This window comes from Triticum urartu, chromosome 7 (assembly GCF_003073215.2).
Source record: "Triticum urartu cultivar G1812 chromosome 7, Tu2.1, whole genome shotgun sequence".
Taxonomy (NCBI): domain Eukaryota; kingdom Viridiplantae; phylum Streptophyta; class Magnoliopsida; order Poales; family Poaceae; genus Triticum; species Triticum urartu.
The window spans coordinates 597,302,446-597,325,586 of record NC_053028.1 but is presented as its reverse complement, the minus strand read 5'-3'; the positions used below and the strand labels follow the sequence as shown (position 1 = coordinate 597,325,586).

At 50.1% G+C, this 23,141-nt stretch overlaps 1 protein-coding gene across 3 annotated transcripts; it reads left to right on the top strand.

Annotated features, from left to right (window-relative positions):
- Positions 1–18,699, top strand: LOC125519889 (disease resistance protein Pik-2-like). 3 transcript variants are annotated; one of them, XM_048684670.1, is made up of 4 exons: positions 1–1,021; positions 9,653–11,514; positions 14,362–14,376; positions 17,055–18,699. In XM_048684670.1, exons 1-4 carry the CDS (start codon positions 63–65, stop codon positions 17,147–17,149), a joined length of 2,931 nt encoding a protein of 976 aa, XP_048540627.1. In that variant the 5' UTR covers positions 1–62; the 3' UTR covers positions 17,150–18,699. The 3 variants fall into 3 exon arrangements, with proteins under 3 accessions (XP_048540627.1, XP_048540625.1, XP_048540626.1); XM_048684668.1 differs by lacking the exons at positions 14,362–14,376; positions 17,055–18,699 and having other exon boundaries at positions 6–1,021; positions 9,653–11,334; positions 11,451–12,347; XM_048684669.1 differs by lacking the exon at positions 14,362–14,376 and having other exon boundaries at positions 7–1,021; positions 9,653–11,334; positions 17,365–18,689.
- Positions 18,700–23,141: the final 4,442 nt, after the last annotated feature.

Sequence of the window (23,141 nt, the reverse complement as noted above, 5' to 3'; positions counted from 1 at the left end):
AGCGTGGTTACGTTGCCTTGAAAACCAGGCGCTACTTTCCTTAAAGAAACAGCAAGTGCTAAATGCGCTATAAATATACTGGCTGGAAGGTAGAAGCTGCAGTTTGGAAAATGGAGGGTGCAATCATCAGCTTGACCGAGGGCGCCGTGCGAGGCCTCCTGTGCAAGCTCGGCGGCCTCCTCGCGCAGGAGAGCTGGCCGGTGCAGCGCCTCCACGGCGAGGTCCAGTACATCAAGGACGAGCTCGAGAGCATGACCGCCTTCCTCCGTAGTCTGGCCGAATCGTCCGACGGCCACGACGACCAGGTCCGGGTCTGGGTGAAGCAGGTGAGGGAGATCGCCTACGACGCCGAGGACTGCATCGACGACTACGTCCGCGGCCGCCAGCCGTTCGACAGGGACGGCGGCGCCGTCATGGCGTCCCTCCGCCGCTTTGTCCGTCTGCTCGCCACGCTAGGATCAGGCGGTGGTGGTCGCCGTCACCGGCGCATGGCGGCCCAGCTCCAAGAACTGAAGACTCGCGCCAGGGACGCCGGCGAGCGGCGTTCCAGGTACGGGGTGCTGCCGCCAAAGACGGCGCTCGGGCGTGCCAGCAGCCACGCGTCCAGCTCCGGCGTCTCCGGCCGCCTGGACCCGCGGCTGCACGCCCTCTTCACCGAGGAGGCGCAGCTGGTGGGCATCGACGGGCCGAGGGACGAGCTCGTGGGCTGGCTGATGGAGGACGACGCGCGGCTCCGGGTGCTCGCCGTCGTCGGGTTCGGTGGGCTCGGCAAGACCACGCTGGCGAGGATGGTGTGCGAGAACCCGCGGGTGAAGAGCGCTGACTTTCAGTGCTCCCCGTTGCTCATCGTGTCGCAGACGCTAAACGTCAGGGCGCTGTTCCTGCACATGCTCAGGGAACTGATCCAGCGGCCGCGCCTGGCTGCCGGCGACGATACCATGGATGATAGCTTGCACGGGGCGGAGAGCTGGGAAACGGCGCTGCTGGCCAACAAGCTCAAACTTTACCTGCAAGACAAAAGGTACGTACATCCGCATCAGTGGACCGAGACCAAGTCACGCACTATTGGGCATTAAGGCCCTGCTTGGAATGTCGTTTTTCAGCCCATTACACCTGTAAAACATCCCCTCCGTAAAAGAAAACAGCTGGGCTTCGACTAGGTGCTTGGAACGCCGTTTTCGGGCTGTAAAAAATACACCAGTTTTTGCTTTTACACCCGGAACAGGCCCGTAAGATGGATCGGTAATTTAGCTTTTTCAACTTACTTTTGCCTAGGTAATTGTTGTCAAGGGACGCAAATATCATACTAGTATACACAAACAAAATTTGCATATTCGTGGCGCTACGGTTTTAGCGAGATTTTGTACACAATCATCATAATTTACTAGTTATTTATTGCTCTCCCCGTCCTAAAATAAGCTGATTCAATACAAATTTACTATTTCATCTGTTCCATAATATAAAAATGTTTTTTACATTAGTTTTTTTTTCTTTTTCGAAAAGGAGGCGTACCCCTGGCCTCTGCATCTCTATGCACACAGCCATTTATTAAAATTAAGTTTCCCAAAGGTTCCAACAACAAGTCTCAACATGAAACAAAGATCTTACTAAACAAAGAAAAGCCACAAGCGGCCAAAAATAAAAATCACAACCGGCGCCATAAAGACTAGGAGACTGAACGCCTATCTTATTATTGGACCATCATCCAAACCGGTTGTATGTATCCCGTGCAACCATCTCCCATCGGCTGCACCCAATATGCATATGCTCCCTGTGGTCCGCACGGCTGAGTAATGACCACGTACGGATCCAAGTAGACGCTCTGAAAATGACCTGCAAAAAGTTGGTAATGGTTTGTCTGTTGAAGGCAACGTCATTGCGATAATTCCATAAAGACCAAAGTAATGCACATGCTCCCACTCGGATATGTGCCGCGGACTTTGGCTTCACTCCAGCCAACCAGTTATCAAACAAGTGTGATATCGTGAGAGGTGGAGTTATGTTGAAAGTAACGTGAATAGTTTTCCAAAGCAATTTAGCAAGCGGACATTTGATAAATAAATGTTCTATTGTTTCATCTTGATCACAAAAGCAACATCTTTTACTTTCTTCCCACTTACGCTTAGCTAAGTTATCTTTAGTAAGAATGACACCCTTATGCACAAACCACATAAATATTTTTATCTTCAAGGGCACCTTAATTAACTTTCCAAATATGTACTGTCCTCGGGATAGTCCCGGTATTAATGAAATCCGTGTACATGGATTTAACCGAGAAGACTCCTGACCTGGAAAGCTTCCATTGCAAAGTGTATGGTACATCCGAAATGTTAACCTCCATTAATCGATGCACAAGATGTAACCATCTATCCCAACGCTCACCTATAACAGACCGCCTAAACTGAATATTAAGCGGAATGGAACCCAACACTGTAGCAACGAACACCTCTTTCCGTTGTGCAATGTTGTATAAGGATGGATACTGCAAGGCCAGCGGTGCATTGCCTAACCAAGTATCCTCCCATAATCTAGTATCCCGTCCATTCCCGACGATAAATTTAGTCCTGCTGAAGAAGGCTACTTTCGTCCTCATAACCCCTTTTTAGAACGGTGAGCCAGACGGTTTTGCCGTAACCTAGGCTAGTGTTTTGGCATAGAGATATTTGTTACGCAATATCTGAGCCCAAACTCCATCTCTTTCTATCGATAAACGGTATAGCCATTTGCTAAGTAAACACCTATTTTCACCTCCAAATTTTCAATTCCCAAGCCTCCCTGGTCCTTTGGTCTACAAATTACATCTCATTTTGCCAATCGATACTTATTTTTATTCTCATCAATTTGCCAAAAGAATCTAGATCGATAAAAATTCAATCTTTTCCGTACCCCAACCGGGACTTCAAAGAAAGAGAGGGGGAACATGGGCATACTTGTAAGTACAGAATTAACAAGCATCAATCTTCCTCCATAAGACAAAAGTTTACCCTTCCAGCAACTCAGCCTCTTTTCAAACTGATTCTCGATACATTTCCATTCTTTATTAGTGAGCTTGCGGTGATGAATCGGAATCCCTAAATACGTGAAGGGTAACGTGCCTATTTCACACCCCAAACAGTATGCCTTTTCAAAATCCACTTTCAAGACCACTCCATCGAGCTTCTTCGAGTGAATTTCGTGCAAGGTCTCATGGAGAACGACCACTCCCTCAAGAATGTGTCGACCTGGCATGAAGGCGGTCTGGGTTGGTTGTACCACATAATGGGCAATCTGAGTCAGACGGTTTGTGCCAACCTTTGTGAAAATCTTGAAGCTCACATTGAGCAAACATATCGGCCTGAATTGCTCAATGTGAATTACTTCCGCCTTCTTTGGTAACAACGTGATAGTACCAAAGTTAAGCTTAAAAAGCCGAAGGTGGCCATTAAACAGATCCTGGAACATGGGCATCAAGTCGCCTTTAATAATACCCCAACATTTCTTATAAAACTCATCTGGGAATCCATCCGGACCAGGTGCCTTATTATTTTCCATTTGGGATATCGCGTCAAACACCTCCTTCTCAGAAAAAGGTGCAGTGATCACTTCGTTCTCTTCATCCCTCAGTTGAGGAATGTCGTCCACCATGCTCTCATCGAGGGCGACATAATTCTCAGCTAGGGCCCCAAACAGATTCTTAAAATAGTTGGTGATATACATTTTATAATTTTCATGACCAACAATCGTACCCTCATCTTGTTCAAGTTGAATGATTCTCTTTTTCCTATGTTTCCCGTTGGCAATCATATGGAAAAACTGAGTATTGTTATCACCTTGAACAACCTAGCGCACTTTCGCTCTAAGTGCCCACTTCAATTCCTCTTCTCTAAGAAGCTTTGCCAAACTAACCTCAGCTTCTCTTTTAGACACTCGCTCATCCATATCCACCGCAGTGCTTTCAGCTTTTATGTCAAGGTCATTGATAACCTTTGACAATCTTTCTTTCTCTTTTCTGTAAACACCACTATTGTTCTTAGCCCATCCTCTCAAGAACTGTCTAAGATGTCGAATCTTATACTGCCACCGATCAATATTTGACTCTCCCCTTTGTTTCGCCGCCCATTCCCTTGTGATCAACTCAAGGTAATCCTCTCTCTTGAACCACGCAGTTTCAAAAGAGAAAACATTCTTGTTTCCTTGGTGAGCCGCCTCACCAGAGTCCACAAGAAGGGGTGTATGATCAGATATCCCCCTCTGTAATGCCTGCACCGTCACTAGAGGAAATTTTTGTTCCCACTCTATACTTGTGAGGATTCTATCAAGTTTTTCATACGTCGGATTTGGAAGAGTATTTGCCCAAGTAAATTGCCTCCCCGTGAGATCAATCTCTCGCAGGTCCAGGCTTTCAATAATCGCATTAAACATGAAAGAGCATCTGCCATCAAAATTGTCATTATTTTTCTCTTCTCGTCTTCTAATAATGTTAAAGTCACCACCAACGAGAATAGGTAGGTTGTCATCCCCACAAATCCTAACTAAATCTGTGAGGAAGTCCGGTTTTAGCTCAGGCTGTGCCGCACCATACGCAGCCACTAAAGCCCACCTGAACCCGTCAGTTTTCGACCGCACATGGAACTTAACTGCAAATTCCCCTCATAATACATCTAGCACTTCCAGAGACTCGCAATTGACACCGAGGAGGATCCGCCCCGAGGTGGCAAACAATGCCAATCAAAGTCAAGACCACCTGAGATCGTTCCAAGAAATTGCGCAGTAAAATTATCCCTACCAGTCTCTAACAACGCAATAAAATCAAGTTTGTAATCCCGAGAGGCATCCGCCAAAAACCTACGCTTAGCCAAGTCCCTTAGACCTCTGCTATTCCAAAAAATGTCTCTCATGAATCGTCATGAATTTTTTTCTTAAACTTAAGCCTAGCACTTCGACGCACCGCAGAAAGGCCATACACCTTTTTTTGCCGTTTACGCGTTGGTGCCTGAGGGAGGATCATACAGTCCGCATAACTAGTGTCCTCGCCGAGACCTACAGGTGATGACAGAGTGGCCGCATGCCCCTCTTCTTCCAAGGTCTCCTCATGTAGAAGGTTCACAGGAACGAGATCCTCGCATAAACCCTCCAACTCACATATACCCAACTCATTAATCTCACATTAGTGTAGTGTAAAAAACACTTTTATATTATGGGACGGAGGGAGTACAAAGTTGTATTAAATCAGCGACACTTATATTTGAATAAATTTGTATTAAATCAGCGGCACTTATTTTTTGACGAAAGAGGTATTAATTTAGTTGAAATAGTTTCAAGACAATTATAATTGAAACCCGACCATGCCTCTGTTCTTCCTTCCCGAGGCACCATGATAGATAGCATGTTTGTTACCAAGGCGTCGTGTACTGAAATTTCTTGTTTTTAGTAAATTTGGCATACATAAAGTTCACAACACATACTTTTGTTCACGACATATCATAAGGACATTCATAACATTTCACATACATAAAGTTCATGACACATGGTAAGTATATGATATTCACAAGATCTGACATACATGAAGTTCACAAAAAGTTCATAACGTTAAGCCCTAAGGACGAGTACAACACTTCACGGCGACCTAACATCCAAGTCAATAAACAAAGGCATTTTCGTGGCCACCACCATCGCCTTGGCCATGTCCACCATCACCACCACCACCGCGACCATGTCCACGACTGACACCACCAACGATGTCTCCAACACCGCCATCACCACCACCGCTATCACAAGGCTTCGCCCCATTCGTGATGGAATCCACCACCCAATCATCCATGTCACCCCAAGAAAACGTTTTGTCTTCCATCTTCCACATGTTACCACCTTCATCTCCGGATCAGGGTATAGTGAGGTTCCGTGATATTAACTGTTGTAGCTTCTATAGGAAACCAATTATGGGAACCTTCTAGAAGTTTTCGAGCCCCTTTTTTCATTTTTTTTCTTTACCGGTTTTGCTTCTTCATTTTTAAATGCTCACACAGTCCAAAAAAATGTTTACAAAATTTCAAAAAATGTTAATTTCTTCCAAGAATATCCACCTCTTAAAAAATGTTCCCTTTCTTTTTGAATTGTTTTTCAAAATATCTTTATATTTTAAAAGTATTTACAATAAAAAATGGTCAAAATTTTCTAAAATTATTTAAATCGACTAAAGACAATAAAAACCCGAAATCACTAATTATGGTGTACTCCTTGCAAAGATCACTCCCACCTCCCCACGTTGTGACAGGTGACGCGCTGCATGTGCATCACTTGTCGCAACCTGGGAGTTTTCCCTTTATTCATAGATTTGTTTATTCAAAACGTCTTATCTCTTAAACCGTGCGTCCAAATCTCGAATCATTTTCATCATTGGATTCCTCGCATCAAGATTTTCAAAATTAGATCCCATGTTGATGGGTTTTGACGAAGTCTTTTTTCTAAAAAAAAAAACAACCCGGGACCACGGTTTTTTCTCTTTCTGGAAGAGGCACGACCGTGCCTTTCGCGAAATCACAATCGTGCCTCTCGCGGAAGAAAAAACATAGAGAGCATTTTTTTTCGTTTCCGAGAGGTACGGCTGTATCTCTCGCGAAAGCACAACCGTGCCTCTCACGGAAGAAAAAAATGTGTTTTCCCTTTCCGAGAGGCACAACCGCGAAAGCACAACCGTGCCTCTCGCGGAAGAAAAGAAAACAGTAAACGCGGTTTTTTTCTGAGAGGCACGGTCGTGCCCCTCGCGAAAGCAAAACCATACCTCGGCCGAAAGGGAAAAAAATATCATAAAACACGTTTTTTGTTTCCGAGAAGCATGACTGTGCCTCTCGCAAAAGCAAAACCGTGGCTCTCGCAAAAGCAAAAAAATGCCTTTTTCACACAAAAAGAGTGTTTTTGAAAAAAAAATTGATGCAAAAGCTAAAGAAGACCAATGAAAAACCAAAAGGCAAAAAAAGAAAACAATTTAAAAAACTGAAAACGTTTGCGAAAAAATTTGGAGGAAGTATCCAAAGCGCTATACGTGACGACGGCTGAGAGCGCGCAACACTGATCACTGCGAGCCTCCCAAAAATGCGCTCGCCAACTAGTTGCTTCTATATAAACCTCTAGAAAAAAATCGTTCACTACAGCCAGTGGCTCCCAATATATGGGCTAAAAAAAATCTTAGTAACGAATTTCAGCCGACGGCCCATTTCCCAATTTGTTTCTCCGCTCAGCCACGGTCCACTCAGGCCTCACGACCCGGCCTCACCTTCCCTCTCCGGCTAAGGCCTGGCCAAACGGGCCGGCCCGGCCCGGCCCGTGCTAGTCGTGCTTGGCCCGGCACGGCCCGCCGTGACACGTTTAATAGTCGGGTCGCGACGTGCCGGCCCACGGGCGCTGCTCCTTGGCCCAGGCACGACCTGATAATGGGCCGGCCTGTTGGCCCGTTTAGCATGTTGGGCTGCACATTTTCAGCATGTTGGACTGATTTTTAGACCTATTAGACTATATTTTAGGTATACATATAACATATGTATTGATTTAAAAATTATATAAAAAATAAGCGGGCCGTGCAGTGCCGGCCCGTGTGCCCAGGCTCCAGGCCCAGGCACGACCTAAGGCGTGCCACGTGCCGAGCACGACCCATTTAGCCCGTGCTGTGCCTGGCCCATGGCGGGCCGGGCCGGCGTGCTCGCGGGCTGGCCTGTTTGGCCCGGCCCGTTTGGCCAGCTATACTCCGGCTCTCCCCCGCAGCCCCAACCTGACAGCGACGCCCACGACCTCGCGGCCGGCCCGCGCATCGCCGGAGCCCGTGCCGCGGGCCACCATATCCCCTCCCGCAGGCGGCCCCTCGTCCTGCCGAGCTCGACGCGCCAACGCCGGTGATGCGGAGCTCGAATCGGACGAGGACCTAGGCGTCTGACTGGCCGTGGGGGGCTTGGAGGCGGGGCTCCGGCATTAGCGGCTGCGAGGCGATGCTCCTGTGACCGGTCGTCGTCCCTCGTCGAGCAGGTCGCGATCGCGAGCTGCGCCGCGCAGCTGGACGCGCTCGTCCCAGATCGCCCGTGGCAGCTCCATGCTTCCATGGGAGGTCGAGCACTTCGCAGGCGTGCCGCGTGCGCGGGGCGTGGCCGTGCTGCTCGCGCGGGAGGAGGCCGAAGGCCGAGCTGGGTGTGCGCTACGCGCGAGTCAGCCGCATCCACTGGGTCGTCCGGACTGGGTGTGCGCCGCGCGGTGGCGACGGCCTCCCCGGCATGGACGAGGACGGGCTCGTCCTCAGCTGCTGTGCTTGCTTGCTGCTACATGTGCTGCTGTGCGTGCTCTGTGGGGGCTGGCGGAGGGCATGCTCGCCGGGGAGATGATGACGGCATGCCAGTGGTGTGCTGGTACCGCGACGTGCAAGGCAATGCCTGTGGCGGCGTGGCCTTATCATTGCTCATCCCGGTCGACGCTCAATGGCGCACACCGATTGCTCGATGAAATGTGTGCACAAATGGGGGAATCCCTTGTATTACCATGGTAAAGTCTCCACCCCCCGTTGTCCGTTTGTCCACAAAATGGGAAAATGGGGTGGACAATTGAGGATTTTCCCTTCGAGATGCCCTCGAGATTGTCCTGGACGGATGTTTCAGAAGATAGGTGTGGCTGTGTTTGCATCGGGAGAAGATGAGTTCCTTTTTCACCCAATTGATATCTGGTTCACCACTCTTTGTTCACAGGACCTACAATGCTAGGTGCTTAAAAAAATAAATCAGGTTTTTCAGAAGCACCAGTGTCTATTTCTACAGGAGAGGCACCTAATTAAGCATCTACCCTCTACAAATAAACACCGGTGCTTAAAGAAACACTAGTTTATTTTCTAACCATCTCCCGTAAGCACCCTGCATTGTATAAGGCCTTAGTAGCCTTAAGCATGTGACGTCATTATGCTGATGATACACACGGCCTAGCACGATATTGGTCCACTCTGCACATGGCTCTCCTCAATCGTCATAAGCAATGAAGGATTGAAGGCAATTTTAATGTTCTTTTTCTTTTCGTTATTAAGCAATGTTCTTATTGTCCTAACAAACATGTCTATGATTTGATATTGTAGGTGCTGAGATTTTCTAATATAAATTTGGTCAAAATTTACAAATTTTACTTAAGACAAAACTAATATGCGAAGTAAAAAACCCGGAGGGAGCACATGTTCCTCGAGTTAAAAGAAAGTTTCCTTTTCTTTTCCCTGGTCGAGTGAATCCATGGCATGATAGCCTGGCCTCTGCTCTTTGGACATGACTAGTTAGTGTCCAAAACTAAATCTATCAATTTTTTTGATGATGGTATAGTCCTTGGACGTGAGTACGCTTAGTTACTAATATAGTTTAGGGAAAAGGAGTAATTTTTATCCCTTAGCCCCTACTCAGAGTGTAGTTTTGATCATTAAACTCTAAAACCACATAAAGACCTCTCTTTATTTGGTGTTCAAATCTTCTGGGCTGTATCGTTCATATATCTCTGTTACCTGTTGTGTTTGTTATTTTGCATTAAGTAGCTCTGGATAAAAATTATATTCCAATTAATTGTACTTCATTTTTATATCCATGTGCTCCATCTCCTGAATACTGGATGTTTTGATTCTAAAATATTGTCCAGTGACTTTAGTATTGTGAACTTCATATTGTAGGTACATTGTGATTCTTGATGACATATGGACTTCATCAGCATGGGAGAACATCAGATGTGTGTTTCCTAACAATGAAAAAGGAAGCAGAATTATAGTGACCACCAGGAACGAGGATGTCGCTAATACATGTTGTTGTCATTCCCAAGATCGGATTTACAAAATTCAATGCCTATCTGAGATTGCATCACGTGAGCTATTCTTCAAGAGGATCTTTGGCTTAGTAGATGGATTGCCAAACAATGAGTTGGAAGAAGTTTCAAATGTCATACTCAAGAAATGTGGGGGGTTACCATTAGCCATAGTCAGCATTGGTAGCCTTCTCGCTAGCAAACCAAACAGAACCAAACAAGAGTGGCAGAAGGTTTCTGATAACTTGGGCTCTGAACTTGAAATAAATCCAACTCTGGAAGGGACAAAGCTAGTCTTATCTTTGAGTTACAATGATCTGCCATACCATCTGAAGGCTTGCTTCTTGTATCTAAGTATCTTTCCTCAAAATTATGTGATCAAGAGGGGACCTTTGGTGAGAATGTGGATAGCCGAAGGATTTGTCACCGCAAAACATGGACTTAGTATGGAGGAGGTTGCTGAAAGATACTTTGATGAGTTCGTCGCCAGAAGCATGGTGCATCCTGTGAAAATTGATTGGAGTGGTAAGGTGAGAAGCTGTCGAGTTCATGATATAATGGTTGAAGTCATCATGTCCAAGTCACTTGAGGAGAACTTTGCATCCTACTTCTGTGAAAATGGAACCACACTGGACTCCCATGACAAAATCCGGCGCCTCTCCTTCCAGAGCAGTAGCCACTTAGTGCAGAGAACAAGTGCTAGTGTAGCTCATGTTCGCACATTTAGAATGTCACCTTCCATGGAGGAAATCCCATTCTTCTTCGCACACTTGCGGCTGTTAAGAGTGTTGGATATGCAAGGCAGTAGCTGCTTGAGCAACAAGGATTTAGACTGTATCTGTAATTTTTTCCAACTGAAATACCTAAGCCTCAGAAATACCAGTATTTCCAAATTGCCGAGATTCATAGGTCATCTAAATTACTTGGAGACACTAGATATCAGAGAAACACTTATCAAGAAGCTACCAAGTAGTGCCAAGAGCCTGGTACGTCTGAAGCATTTGTTAGTTGGACATAAGACACATCTTACTAGGACAGGTAGTGTGAAGTCCTTCAGAAGATCCTCTGGTCTAGAAATGACACCTGGGGTTCTCATGAACATGGCATCCCTTCAATCAGTATGCCATATAGAGATAAAAAAGGACCCATCAGTGTTCCAGGAGATAAGCTTGTTAAGAAATCTAAAGAAGCTGAATGTTCTCTTCCATGGGGTAGAGGTAAACTGGAAACCTTGTCTGGAATCATTAAGAAATTTGCCAGGCTCTGTGCGCTCGCTTTCCATTCAAATATTTGATGGAGATGGAAGCATCTCATCGGAGGAAATGCTATCTTCAGTGGAGTCACCCCCTCTCTTGGTTACAAGCTTTGGCCTGACGGGCAAGCTGGAGCGCTTGCCTCTGTGGGCAGCATCACTTAGAAACGTCTCGACGTTTACTCTTCGCAACAACGGGCTCCACGCTGACGCCATAGACGTCCTTGGAGATCTGCCAAGTCTGCTCTGCCTCAAGCTGTATCACAAATCATATGCCGATGACTGCCTCATATTCCCGCAAGGTAAATTTTTGAAAGTCAAGCTATTGGTTATTGACAACTTGGAGAACATTGACAAGGTGTGCTTCAAGGATGGTTCTGTGCCGTGTCTTGAAAGGCTTACATTGTCATTCCTACAGGAACCCAAGCACGGGATCTCTGGTCTTGAGAACCTTCTGAAGCTGAAGGAGATAGAGTTCTTTGGTAACATCTATTCCTATCGGCCGTTGTTAGGATCTAGGGTTCGGGCTCCTCTAGATCGTAGGTGGTAGGGAAAGGAGGGAGCGGGGCGTGGGCTAGAATACGGCGGCCGGCGGTGAGGCGCCGTCCTTGCGGCTGGGTGGCGGCGGCGCAGGAGAGAGAGAGCTAGGGTTTAGGGTTCCGGCTCCTCTGGGAGCCGGGCAATAGAATAGTCTTATTGCTTAATCCTCAAAATAGTCTTACAACTTGTATATATAATCATAATCTGAAAATAAACTAAGATAACTTGGGCCTTAAGCCTGCCCAGTGGGCCCCCGGCGGCCATAGACCTGGCCGGTCATAACATCTCTCCCCGCCTGCGCAAACAGCTCGTCCTCGAGCTGAAAGTGTGGGTAGTGCTGGCGGAACTCCTGCGTTGCTCCCAAGTAGCGTCCTCCTCTGGTAGTCCAGCCCACCGAATCAACACGTACCAGGAGCCTCGGCGCAGCTGAGCCTTCAGCGCCTTCTCTGGTGCAGGAAGGAGACGCCCGTCCGCGAGCGGCGGAAGCGCCGGTGGTGCCGCGGGTGGATCGCCGCAGAAAGGCTTGAGCAGCCCGACATGGAAGACATCATGGATCCGTGCACCTGCCGGAAGCTGAAGACGGTACGCCACTTTGCCAATGTGTTCCAGGATAGCAAAGGGACCGGCATAGCGAGGACCGAGCTTCTTCCTCGCGCGGGGTCCAACGACTGCGTAGAGCGATGAAGTAGACGCAGCCAGACCCAATCACCCACCGCGAACTCCGCCTCGCGATGGTGGCCATCATAGTATCGTTTGGCCAACTGCTGGGCCTGGAGGAGTCGTTGCTAGACCTCCGCAAGCATCTCATCACGGCTCCTCAAAAGAGCCCCGGCTGCCTCGGTCCGTGCCGAGGCTGGATCAACCGGCAGAATCGGCGGGGGCGGCCGGCCATACACCACCTCAAAGGGCGTAGCACGGAGGGCAGAGTGGTAAGAGGTGTTGTAGCAGTACTCTGCCCACGAGAGCCAGTCCACCCATGCGCGAGGGCGATCACCTGTAACACAACGCAAATACATGGCAATCACCTTGTTAACGATCTCCGACTGGCCATCTGTCTGAGGGTGGAAGGCGGTACTCAGGCGGAGCTTCACGCCTTCCAGTTGGAAGAGGTCGCGCCATACATGACCCGTGAACACAGGATCTCGATCACTGACGATCGAAGAAGGAAACCCGTGGAGACGGACAATGCCATCGAAGAAGGCCCGCGCGACAGATGCCGCTGAATATGGATGGCCAAGGGCGATGAAATGAGCATACTTGGAGAAGCGGTCGACCACCGTGAGAATGACAGACTTGCCGCCCACCTTGGGAAGGCCCTCGATGAAGTCCATGGAGATGTCCGCCCAAACCTGAGACGGGACCTCCAAGGGCTGAAGCATACCAGCTGGTCGCAGGGTCTCCGTTTTGTTGCGCTGGCACGTCACACAAGAACGTACCCAGTCGCGGACCAGGGCACGGTCACCTGGAATGTAGAAGTCGGCGCGGAGGTGATGTAGCGTCTTCTGCATGCCCTCATGGCCCGCCGAGTGGGCGAGACGCAGCACCTGCTGACGAAGATCGTCGTGGTCCGGAACGAAGACGCGGCGCCCGTGGAGAAGCAGGCCGTCGGCTAGACGCCACGGCTCCTCTAGCTCGCCCGCCGCCAGCTGTTGCTGCAGGAGGAGGGCGTCGGCCGCGGCAGCGTTCGCCCGGCGAATGTCGGTGTAGAGGGCGAAAGAGGGCCCGGTGATGATGCAGAAGGCAGCCCCTTCCGCCGCCCCATCGTCCACATCGGCGTCACGCCGAGATAGGGCGTCGGCGACGGTGTTGACGCGACCCGGCCGGTACTCGACGGTAAAATCAAAGCCAAATAGTTTACTGATCCACTGGTGCTGGGGAACCGTCGAGAGCCTCTGATCCAGCATGAACTTGAGGCTGTAGTGGTCCGTGCGGATCTGGAAGGAACGGCCCCAAAGATAGGGCCGCCAATGGCGTACTGCCTGCACCAACCCAATGAGCTCACGCTCATACGCCGCCAATTTAAGATGGCGAGCAGCAAAGGGGCGGCTGAAGAAAGCGAGGGGTCCATCGCCCTGGTGCAAGACCGCACCAAACCCCTCACCGGAAGCGTCGCAGTCGACGGTGAAGGGAAAGTCGAAGTCCGGCATCTGTAGTACGGGTCCCGTCATGAGGGCCCCCTTGAGGGCCTCGAACGCTGAAGTGGCCTCCGTATCCCAAGAGAAGGCGTCGCGGCAGAGGAGACGCGTGAGCGGGGCCGCGATAAGGCCAAACTCCCGGATGAACTTCCGGTAGTACCCGACAAGACCAAGGAAGCCGCGAAGAGCCCGCGGAGACTGCGGAATGGGCCAGGCGGCGACGGCCGCCACCTTGTCGGCGTCCATGGCCACACCCTCGGCCGAGGTAAGCGACCGAAGGTGTCCCGAACGAGCACTTCGAGCGCTTAAGATGAAGATGATGCGCCCGAAGCTTGTTGAAGACGATGGCCACATGCTGGAGGTGCTCTGCCCAAGAGGCGCTGTAGATAAGAATGTCATCAAAGAAAACGAGCACAAACCGACGTAAGTAGGGCCGGAGGACATCGTTCATCAAGGCCTGAAATGTCGCCGGGGCGTTGGCGAGGCCAAAGGGCATCACCAAGAACTCGAAGTGGCCGTGATGGGTCCGGAACGCCGTCTTGGCGATGTCGTCGGGATGCATGCGCACCTGATGATACCCCGACCGGAGGTCCAGTTTGGTGAAGAAGCGCGCACCATGTAGCTCATCCAGGAGTTCATCGACCACCGGAATAGGAAACTTATCCTTAAGTGTGAGAGCATTAAGGGCGCGGTAGTCGATGCAGAAACGCCAAGTTCCGTCCGACTTATGGACGAGGAGGACCGGCACCGTAAAGGGTGATGTAGAGATACAGATAATGCCCGCGGCAAGCATGATGGCGCACTGCCGCTCCAACTCGTCCTTCTGCAACTGAGGGTACCGGTAGGGTCGTACTGCCACCGGAGCCGAGCCCGGCAGGAGATGAATACGGTGGTCGTAGACCCGGGCCGGCGGAAGGCCCTGGGGTTCCGCAAAAAGATCACCGTGCTGCTGCAGGAGGTGATCCAGCAGCGGATGCTCGGCCTCCGTGGTGGCCGCGGCTAGCTGGAATGGGGGCGACGCCGGGGTGCCGCCAACGCCCTCCCATCGGATGCGGCGGCCGAGGCGCCAGAAGGTCATCGTCAGGGCGTCGAAGTCCCAAAGGATGGGGCCGAGAGTCCGCAAAAAGTCGACGCCGAGGATGAAGTCGAAGCAGCCCAAGTCGATGTCGGCACATGTGATGGTGAAGTGCTCGTCGCCGATAGTAATGGGAACGCCCCGAGCGAGCCCATGGCATCGAAGGCGGTCGCCATTAGCGACGGTGACCCGCAGCTGCTCCCCTCCCGTCGATTGTAGGGCAAGGCGCCGCATAGTAGCCTCCGGAAGGAAGTTATGTGTAGAGCCCGTGTCTAAGAGAGCCACCAGAGTCTCGCCGTGGATCGTGACCGGAATAAGCATAGTCCGCTCATTGCGGATGCCGGCCAACGTGTGGAGGGAGACGACAAGGGCCGTAGCCGGCGCAGGCGCGGGTGCCGGCGCGACCTCGGCGGCGGCTGGGTCGCCGAGTCCCTCGTCGGTGGCAGCATCCTCGGTCTCGTCGACTGTCTCCAAGTAGAAGATGCGCGGGCAGACATGGCCCGGGGCATAGGGCACATCACAGTTAAAGCACAGCCCCAGGCGGCGGCGCTCGAGCTGCTCGGCCTGCGAGAGGCGCCGGAAGGGCCGCGTCGCGGCCGGAGTGGCCGTCGGTGAGGCGGCTGCAGAAGCTGGTGCGGCCGGCGCGGCCGGCGGTGGTCGTGGAGGCACTCGGCTCCCCCGAGGTGGTGCGGGCCGTGTTAAGGCCTGGGCGCGCTGCTCGAACACCCGAGCGTAGTACATGGCCGTCTGCAGGTCCTGGGGTCCCTTCATCTCGACGTCCACGCGGATGTGGTCGGGAAGGCCGCCGACGAAAAGCTCAGCCCGCTGTAGTGCTGTCACCCCCGGTGCGTGACACGCCAGAGCCTGGAAGCGGTCGGCGAAATCCTGGACCATGGAGGTGAAGGGTAGGCGGCCCAGCTCGGACAAGCGGCTGCCGCGCCGTGGCGGACTGAAGCGAAGGAGACACAGCTCGCGGAAACGATCCCAGGGGGGCATGTCGCCCTCGTCCTGCTCGAGGGCGTAGTACCATGTCTGGGCGGCACCCCGGAGGTGGTATGACGCGAGCCAAGTGCGCTCGGACGCGGGTGTGCGCTGTCCCCGGAAGAACTGATCACACTGGTTTAACCAGTTAAGAGGGTCCTCCGAGCCATCATACGTGGCAAAGTCGATCCGGGCAAAGCGAGGTGGTGTCGGGGTCGATGCGCCAGTGCCCACCGGTTCGTCGATGCGAAGGGCCGAGGACGGCGCGCCGAACTGTAGCGTGGGCACCGCCGGTTTGCCGGCCTCCGTGTAGACCGGCGGTGGCGACGATCCGGTGAGCCAAGCCGGAATCGGAGAGGGCGACGGTGGAAACCGCACCTGCTGGATCGGAAGCCCCCCGGAAGGGTCTTGACTCAGGCCGGCGGTAGGCGGTGGGGACGGCGTGGGGGCTGGCGCAGCCGGCGCGGAGGGGGTCGAGGCAGACCAGACCGGCCACAGGGTTGGGGCGGACGCGGCCGATCCCGCGGGTGCTGGCGCGGGCCAGTGTGGCCAGGCCGGCGCTGGAGCGGCCGGCTGTTGTAGCGCCGGGTAGCCGCCGGCGAGCGCGGCAGGCACCGAGTGCCACAGAAGCGTCGGCGGCCCGGAGGGCGCAGGCGGCGGGGGCGGCTGTGGCGGTCCGTACGGGCTGGCCAGGAAGAGCCGGATGCCCTGGACCGCGACGACCAAGTCGTTGAGGACCCCCGCCATGGCCTCCGGGGTGTAGTGGGCCGGTAGAGTTGATGGCGACAGCGGCGTAGTGGTGATGGGGGCCGGCGGATGGCCGGGTGACGCGCCGGGGATGAGGTCCAGCGACGCGGACGGGAGGACCAGCGACCCCGTGGCGAGGGGCGCTGACGCGGCGGTGGTGGTCACGGGCAGCGACGGCGATGATGGTGAGGATGACATGGTCGAACCAGAGTTGGCTGATACCAAGGTGTTAGGAGCTAGGGTTCGGGCTCCTCTAGATCGTAGGTGGTAGGGAAAGGAGGGAGCGGGGCGTGGGCTAGAACGCGGCGGCTGGCGGTGAGGCGCCGTCCTTCTGGCTGGGTGGCGGCGGCGCAGGAGAGAGAGCTAGGGTTTAGGGTTCCGGCTCCTCTGGGAGCCGGGCAATAGAATAGTCTTATTGCTTAATCATTAAAATAGTCTTACAGCTTGTATATATAATCATAATCTGAAAATAAACTAAGATAATTTGGGCCTTAAGCCTGTCCAGTGGGCCCCCGGCGGCCATAGATCTGGCCGGTCATAACAGCCGTGGTGACTAAAGTGGTGTCCTCTGTGAAGACATATGTAAATCGTCCCAGAGTAATAGGTGACAAAGGGAACATTGTGACAGAGTATTCTTAGGAAGCAAATAAAGTTTGGTGTATCTTGCTAGCGCATTGAAAGGTCACGTGTTGGTACTAAGTCGAGACTCTTCACTTCACAGGTAATAATTCTTTAGTAGGTAGCCTGCAGGGCAGCATATTTTGTGCATGTACATATACTCTTCTGATTTTAAGCGAGTTGTAGTGTTGCTAGTTTCATCTGCACATTATGATTACTTGGTTGAATCTGTGCAGGCATTTGACGATGGCATCCTGTCTGTCAGCGCTGGAGTACTATATAGTGTGGTTAAGCTGCTGCGAAGGCCGGAGTGGAATGGAACTGAAGTGGCTGCCACCTGCCAGTAAGCTCTGCTCCGACCATATGTATGTGCCCGCCTTTTGATTATCTAGTGTATATGACGTAAAGGGGCTGCAGTACGGTGCACTCCTGTTCGCTCCTGATCGTATATGCTCCCCACAGTTTTCTCTAACATGCTTGCGATTCTGTGTTCTGACTAGGAACTTTTTTCTAGTCATGCGTACCACTATTTTAGCAATTTTATCGATAGTTCTGATCTGACCGTGACCAAGCATCTGCCACTTAGGAGTACTTGTTTAAGCCATGAATCTTTTAAGAGACTTTTGTGTAGGGAAAGATCGTGCCACTACGAGTGGGATGATTCCACTCACAGTACTGGGACAACGTCGAAGCACAACATAAACATCTTTGCCCCCTGGGCAGCATCGACTGTACATCAAAATCCAGTGACTCTCTCCTGATCCATCAAACTTTAGTTTCAATGTTCCTCTACTTGTTACAGCAAACACAACATAAACAATGATGACTGTGATCCCAAGAACAAACGCAACGGATATATGTATCCAGTCCTGAAATAGGTGACCAAACAAAAATACATGAGGGCCCAGTCCACCTATAAGAGCATTATTCCACGAGAAATAATACATGAGAAGCAGCTTTAAAATCCAGTAAAAAATGGTTAACTAAATTAGTAATGGATATGCCAACATGTCTTGGACATTGCATTCTTAACAAATACTCCCTCCATCCCAAAATAAGTGACTCAACTTTGTACTAACTTTATACTAAAGCTAGTACAAAGTTGAGTCACTTATTTTCGGATGGATGGAGTATCATGTTAAATCAAGGTTTATATATGTATTGTATTCCTCTAGTGTTTGATGAAGTATAAATATCCATACTGTAATATCAATTAGGAAGAAAACACGGCTTGATGTAACACCTTGATGATGATGATGATGATGATTTATGTAAGCCTACTCAATTTATTTGTATAATTTATTGCTTTGTAATGCTTTTACAAAACAGGATGTCCCGGGGCTCTAAATTCATGTAGAGTATCCTTTAAGAATAATTTTAAGAGCTTAAATTCCTTTTGATCTGCCAACTGTTTTGTTGCATAACCATGGCATCTTGGCCTTTTAGCATAAGATTTTTTTTAGAAAGGAGTTTGAAGAAGGGGAGCCTTGGCGCAGTGGTAAAGCCGCTACCTTGTGACCATCAGGTCACGGGTTCAAGTCCTGAAAACAGCCTCTTACAGAAATGTAGGAAAAGGCTGCGTATAATAGACCTAAAGTGGTCGAATCCTTCCCCGAACCCTGCGCAAGGGGGAGCTACATGCACTGGGCTGCCCTTTAAAGGAGTTTGAAATCTCCAGCCTCTGCATTATTGTGATGCACACATCCATCTTTATTAAAGTTGATGCAAGAAAATAAAAAGTACTCCCTTCGTCCGGAAGTACTTGTCATCGAAATGGATAAAAGATGATGCATCTAGAACTATGGCAGGATCATTACAAGATATAAAATTAACACCTACGACTAAGTTGACTTCTTGGACTTCTTCCGTAGCAATGCTTTAAGAGGACTTGAACCCTGCTGGGCTGGGAATACCACTGTCCCTCTAACTATCCAACTACTGCTTGGTTCATGATACATCATGTTATTTTAGTTCTAGATATATCTCTTTTTATCCATTTTGATGACAAGTATTTTCGGACGGAGGGAGTAGTATTAAGTTTATTCAATGATTCTTTTTACAATCAATCCAATGTTATGATTAGGTGGATGGATTCCTAGCCAGTGATGAGAGTGCAGTTGCGTGGTCCCACCGACGCGGGTTCGAACCCTGACTAGGCTTCCATCCTTCATGTTGGGTACAACGCCGGCTGCCACCTCAAATCTCTTTTTAGCGAATTTTTTGGCACCACATGTAAGAACATCTCCAGCCGTTGGAGCCCCAAGAACACCATCGAACCAAAAAAGTTGGTGTATTAGGGGGCCAAATGCTTCATCCAGCAGAAATAGAAATGCATGTGGAGGGCATCTTCCCAGCCACACCCCACCTCAATCAAAAGTTTATGAGGGAAATAATTAAGTAGCCAAGAAAAAGGACATGGGAAGACACGATTCGCTGAAACTTCCGCAGGCATCCCCAAGAGCCCACCAACGCGCTGGGTTTCGCTTGGGTTTGCCGGCGCTATTTTAACGTCATGGGGTGGACAACAATACATAAGTATAGTTTGACGCCCCCGCAAAAAAGAGAAAAAAAACAGTTTGACGTACGGGCGTACGGACGCACGCGAGATTTTAATTGGTGATGAGAATGAGAAGGGAAAAAATAAAACATACTCCTATTACTTAGCATACGAGCTACTCCCTTCGGTCCCTTTTATTCTGCACATTAAAATTCTCTAAAGTCAAACTTCACAAAGTTTGATCGTATTTATATGAAAAAATATCAACATCTGCCATGCTAAAGTTATATAATATGAAACTTTAAGTCATGACACATCTAGTGGTATTGATTTCAGATTGTGAATGTTGGCACTTTTTTCTACAAAATTAGTCAAACTTTATGAGGCTTGACTTCAGTCAAATCTTATATGAAAACTAAAAAGGACCGGAGGGAGTAGTAGCTTGCTTTATTCGGCCGCGTAGTGTACGATCGAGTTCTTTTCTCTTTCTTTCTTTTTTGGGCGATCCGCGCGTGACGGCGATATGATATATCAACGAATCAATCGCTCCATCCATTCTCGTGGCCGGCTCCTTCGTACTGCGAAAGGTACCGCGCGTGAAGGCGTCGCAACTGTGAAAACGAGGGTTAAGCATATGCTCGTTGCAGGGACGCGTGTGTGTTGATATAGGGGCCGAAGCCAGGATAGATACAAGGTTAGTTGGGCTCGGATTGATCTCCAAGTTAGCTAACAACCTGATAAGATCATATCTCATAGACCCAACTGAATACACAACACGCACGCCTACTCACCTGTACAAATACAACACATATACGGTTTATATACTCTACTGTATATGTTTACAATGTTTAACACTCCCCCTCAATCGCAACTATCCAAGTTGAGATTGCGTCTAAAGGCCTCAAGCTGCTTAAGAGTAAGAGGCTTAGTGAATCCATCTGCAACTTGATCTCCAGTAGGTATGAACCTAATATTCAACAATTTATCTGCCACCCTTTCGCAAACAAAGTGATAGTCTATTTCAATATGTTTAGTCCTGGCATGAAAAATGGGATTAGCAGACAAATATGTGGCACCAAGATTATCACACCAAAGTGATGCAGCCTTTGAATGATAAACACCCAATTCTGTCAGCAGATTCTGAACCCAAATAATTTCTGCAGTGGCATTGGCTAGAGCCTTATACTCAGCCTCTGTGCTTGACCTGGAAACAGTGGGTTGCTTGCGAGCACACCAAGATACCAAGTTACCTCCAAGAAATACTGCAAAGCCTCCTGTTGATCTTCTGTCATCAGGACAGCCTGCCCAGTCTGCATCTGAAAAAAACACTTACAGCATTGAATCTGACTTACCAAGTTTGAGACCATGACCCTTGGTTCCTTGAAGATATCGAAGTATCCTCTTAACTGCTGTCCAATGCACACTAGTAGGAGCATGTAAGAACTGACAAACTTTGTTTACTGAATAAGAAATATATGGCCTGGTCAAAGTCAAGTATTGAAGTGCTCCTACAATGCTCCTATACCTGGTTACATCCTCTGCTCCAAGTGCTTCTCCATCATACAGAGACAGTTTTTCAGAAGTAGACAAGGGCGTGGATGAAGGCTTGCAACCCTTCATGCCTACTTTCTGAAGCATTTCTTGCACATATTTTCCTTGTGACAGCACAATCCCTTCTTTAACAGGTTTTACCTCGATTCCAAGAAAGAAATGAAGACTACCAAGGTCCTTAAGTGCAAACTCCTCGCCCAAGTCCTTGAGAAGAGCTTCAACAACATTAGGCGAAGAGCTTGTAACCACAATATCATCAACATAAATGAGCACAAAAATGGTAATCCTATGCCGATGATAAAAGAATAGTGAGGTGTCCCCCTTTGAAGGAGAGAACCCTAGAGATTGTAACTTTGATGACACTCGAGAATACCAAGCCCTAGGTGCCTGTTTTAATCCATACAGTGCCTTATCAAGTTTGCAAACATGACGTGGAAACTTTAAGCTTTCATACCCAGGAGGTTGTTTCATGAACACTTCCTCTTCCAGAACACCATGCAAGAACGCGTTCTTTACATCTAGCTGTCGAATGCACCGGTTTCTAGACACTACAACTGAAAGGATTAATCTGATAGTAGCTACTTTGACTACAGGACTAAACATGTCCTCATAGTCAATCCCATACCTTTGCTTAAACCCTTTTGCAACCAAGCGTGCCTTATACCTATGAACAGTACCATCAGATTTCTGCTTGACCTTGTAGACCCACTTGCCGTCAATGACATTCCTCCCCTTGACTGGAGGCACCAAACACCATGTTTTGTTCTTCATAAGAGCATCATATTCCTCATCCATTGCCTCCTTCCACCGACGTTCTCCAAGGGCTTCTCCCAAGTTTTGCGGTTCACTTGTGGCACAAAAGGAACCCCAACGAACACAACCATCATTATAAAGCTTAGGCTTGATAATACCACTCTGTGACCTGGTATGGGACCGTGGAGGAGGAGGCAGAGCTGGACGTGAGATATGGTGTTGAAGACGATTTGAAGAAGAAGACACAGCAGATCCAGAATCCGCAGAAAATCCACCCGAGAACTCCTGTTGGAACTCCTGTGTTGGCTCAGCGCGATCAGCCTCGAGGCGCGCGCCAGCCTCTCCGAAACTGCCACTTGGAGCCATCAGCGATGCGGCAGGCGATGGAGCGGGACCGCCCAATCCAGCAGGCACGCTCGTCCCCGAGGAAAGCCGACCAAGGCCATGCAGTGGGGACCCGCCTGGTCCCGTCGCAGGCGCGGCCCGTGACCGACCAATGCCATGCAGGGGGGACCCACCTGGTCCGGCAATGGGCGCGCCCCGCGGGTGAGACTGCAGCGCGGATCCCGAAGGCGATCCACTTGACGCGCCCGCCACAGCAGATCCCGAGGGGATCCCGCTGTTGGGTTTCGTAGTAATTTCAAAAAAATTCCTACGCACACGCAAGATCATGGTGATGCATAGCAACGAGAGGGGGAGAGTGTGATCTACGTACCCTTGTAGATCGACAACGGAAGCGTTAACTTGGTTGATGTAGTCGTACGTCTCCACGGCCCGACCGATCAAGCACCGAAACTACGGCACCTCCGAGTTCTAGCACACGTTCAGCTCGATGACGATCCCCGGACTCCGATCCAGCAAAGTGTCGGGGAAGAGTTCCATCAGCACGACGGCGTGGTGACGATCTTGATGTACTACCGTCACAGGGCTTCGCCTAAGCACCGCTACAATATTATCGAGGACTCTGGTGGAAGGGGGCACCGCACACGGCTAAGAATATGATCACGTGGATCAACTTGTGTGTCTAGGGGTGCCCCTTGCCTCAGTATATAAAGGCTCAAAGGGGGGGGGGGGCTGGCCGGCCAAGAGGAGGCGCGCCAGGAGGAGTCCTACTCCCTCCGGGAGTAGGACTCCCCCCTTTCCTAGTTGGAATAGGATTCGCGGAGGGGGGAAAAGAGGAGAGAGAGGAGGAAGGGGGGCCGGCCCCCTCTC

Excerpts from the sequence above, each read along its gene's own strand:
- LOC125519889 (XM_048684670.1), top strand. The coding sequence starts at position 63 with ATGCGCTATAAATATACTGGCTGGAAGGTAGAAGCTGCAGTTTGGAAA. Across the intron at positions 1,022-9,652 it reads CTTTACCTGCAAGACAAAAG|GTACATTGTGATTCTTGATG; the intron begins GTACGTACATCC and ends TTCATATTGTAG.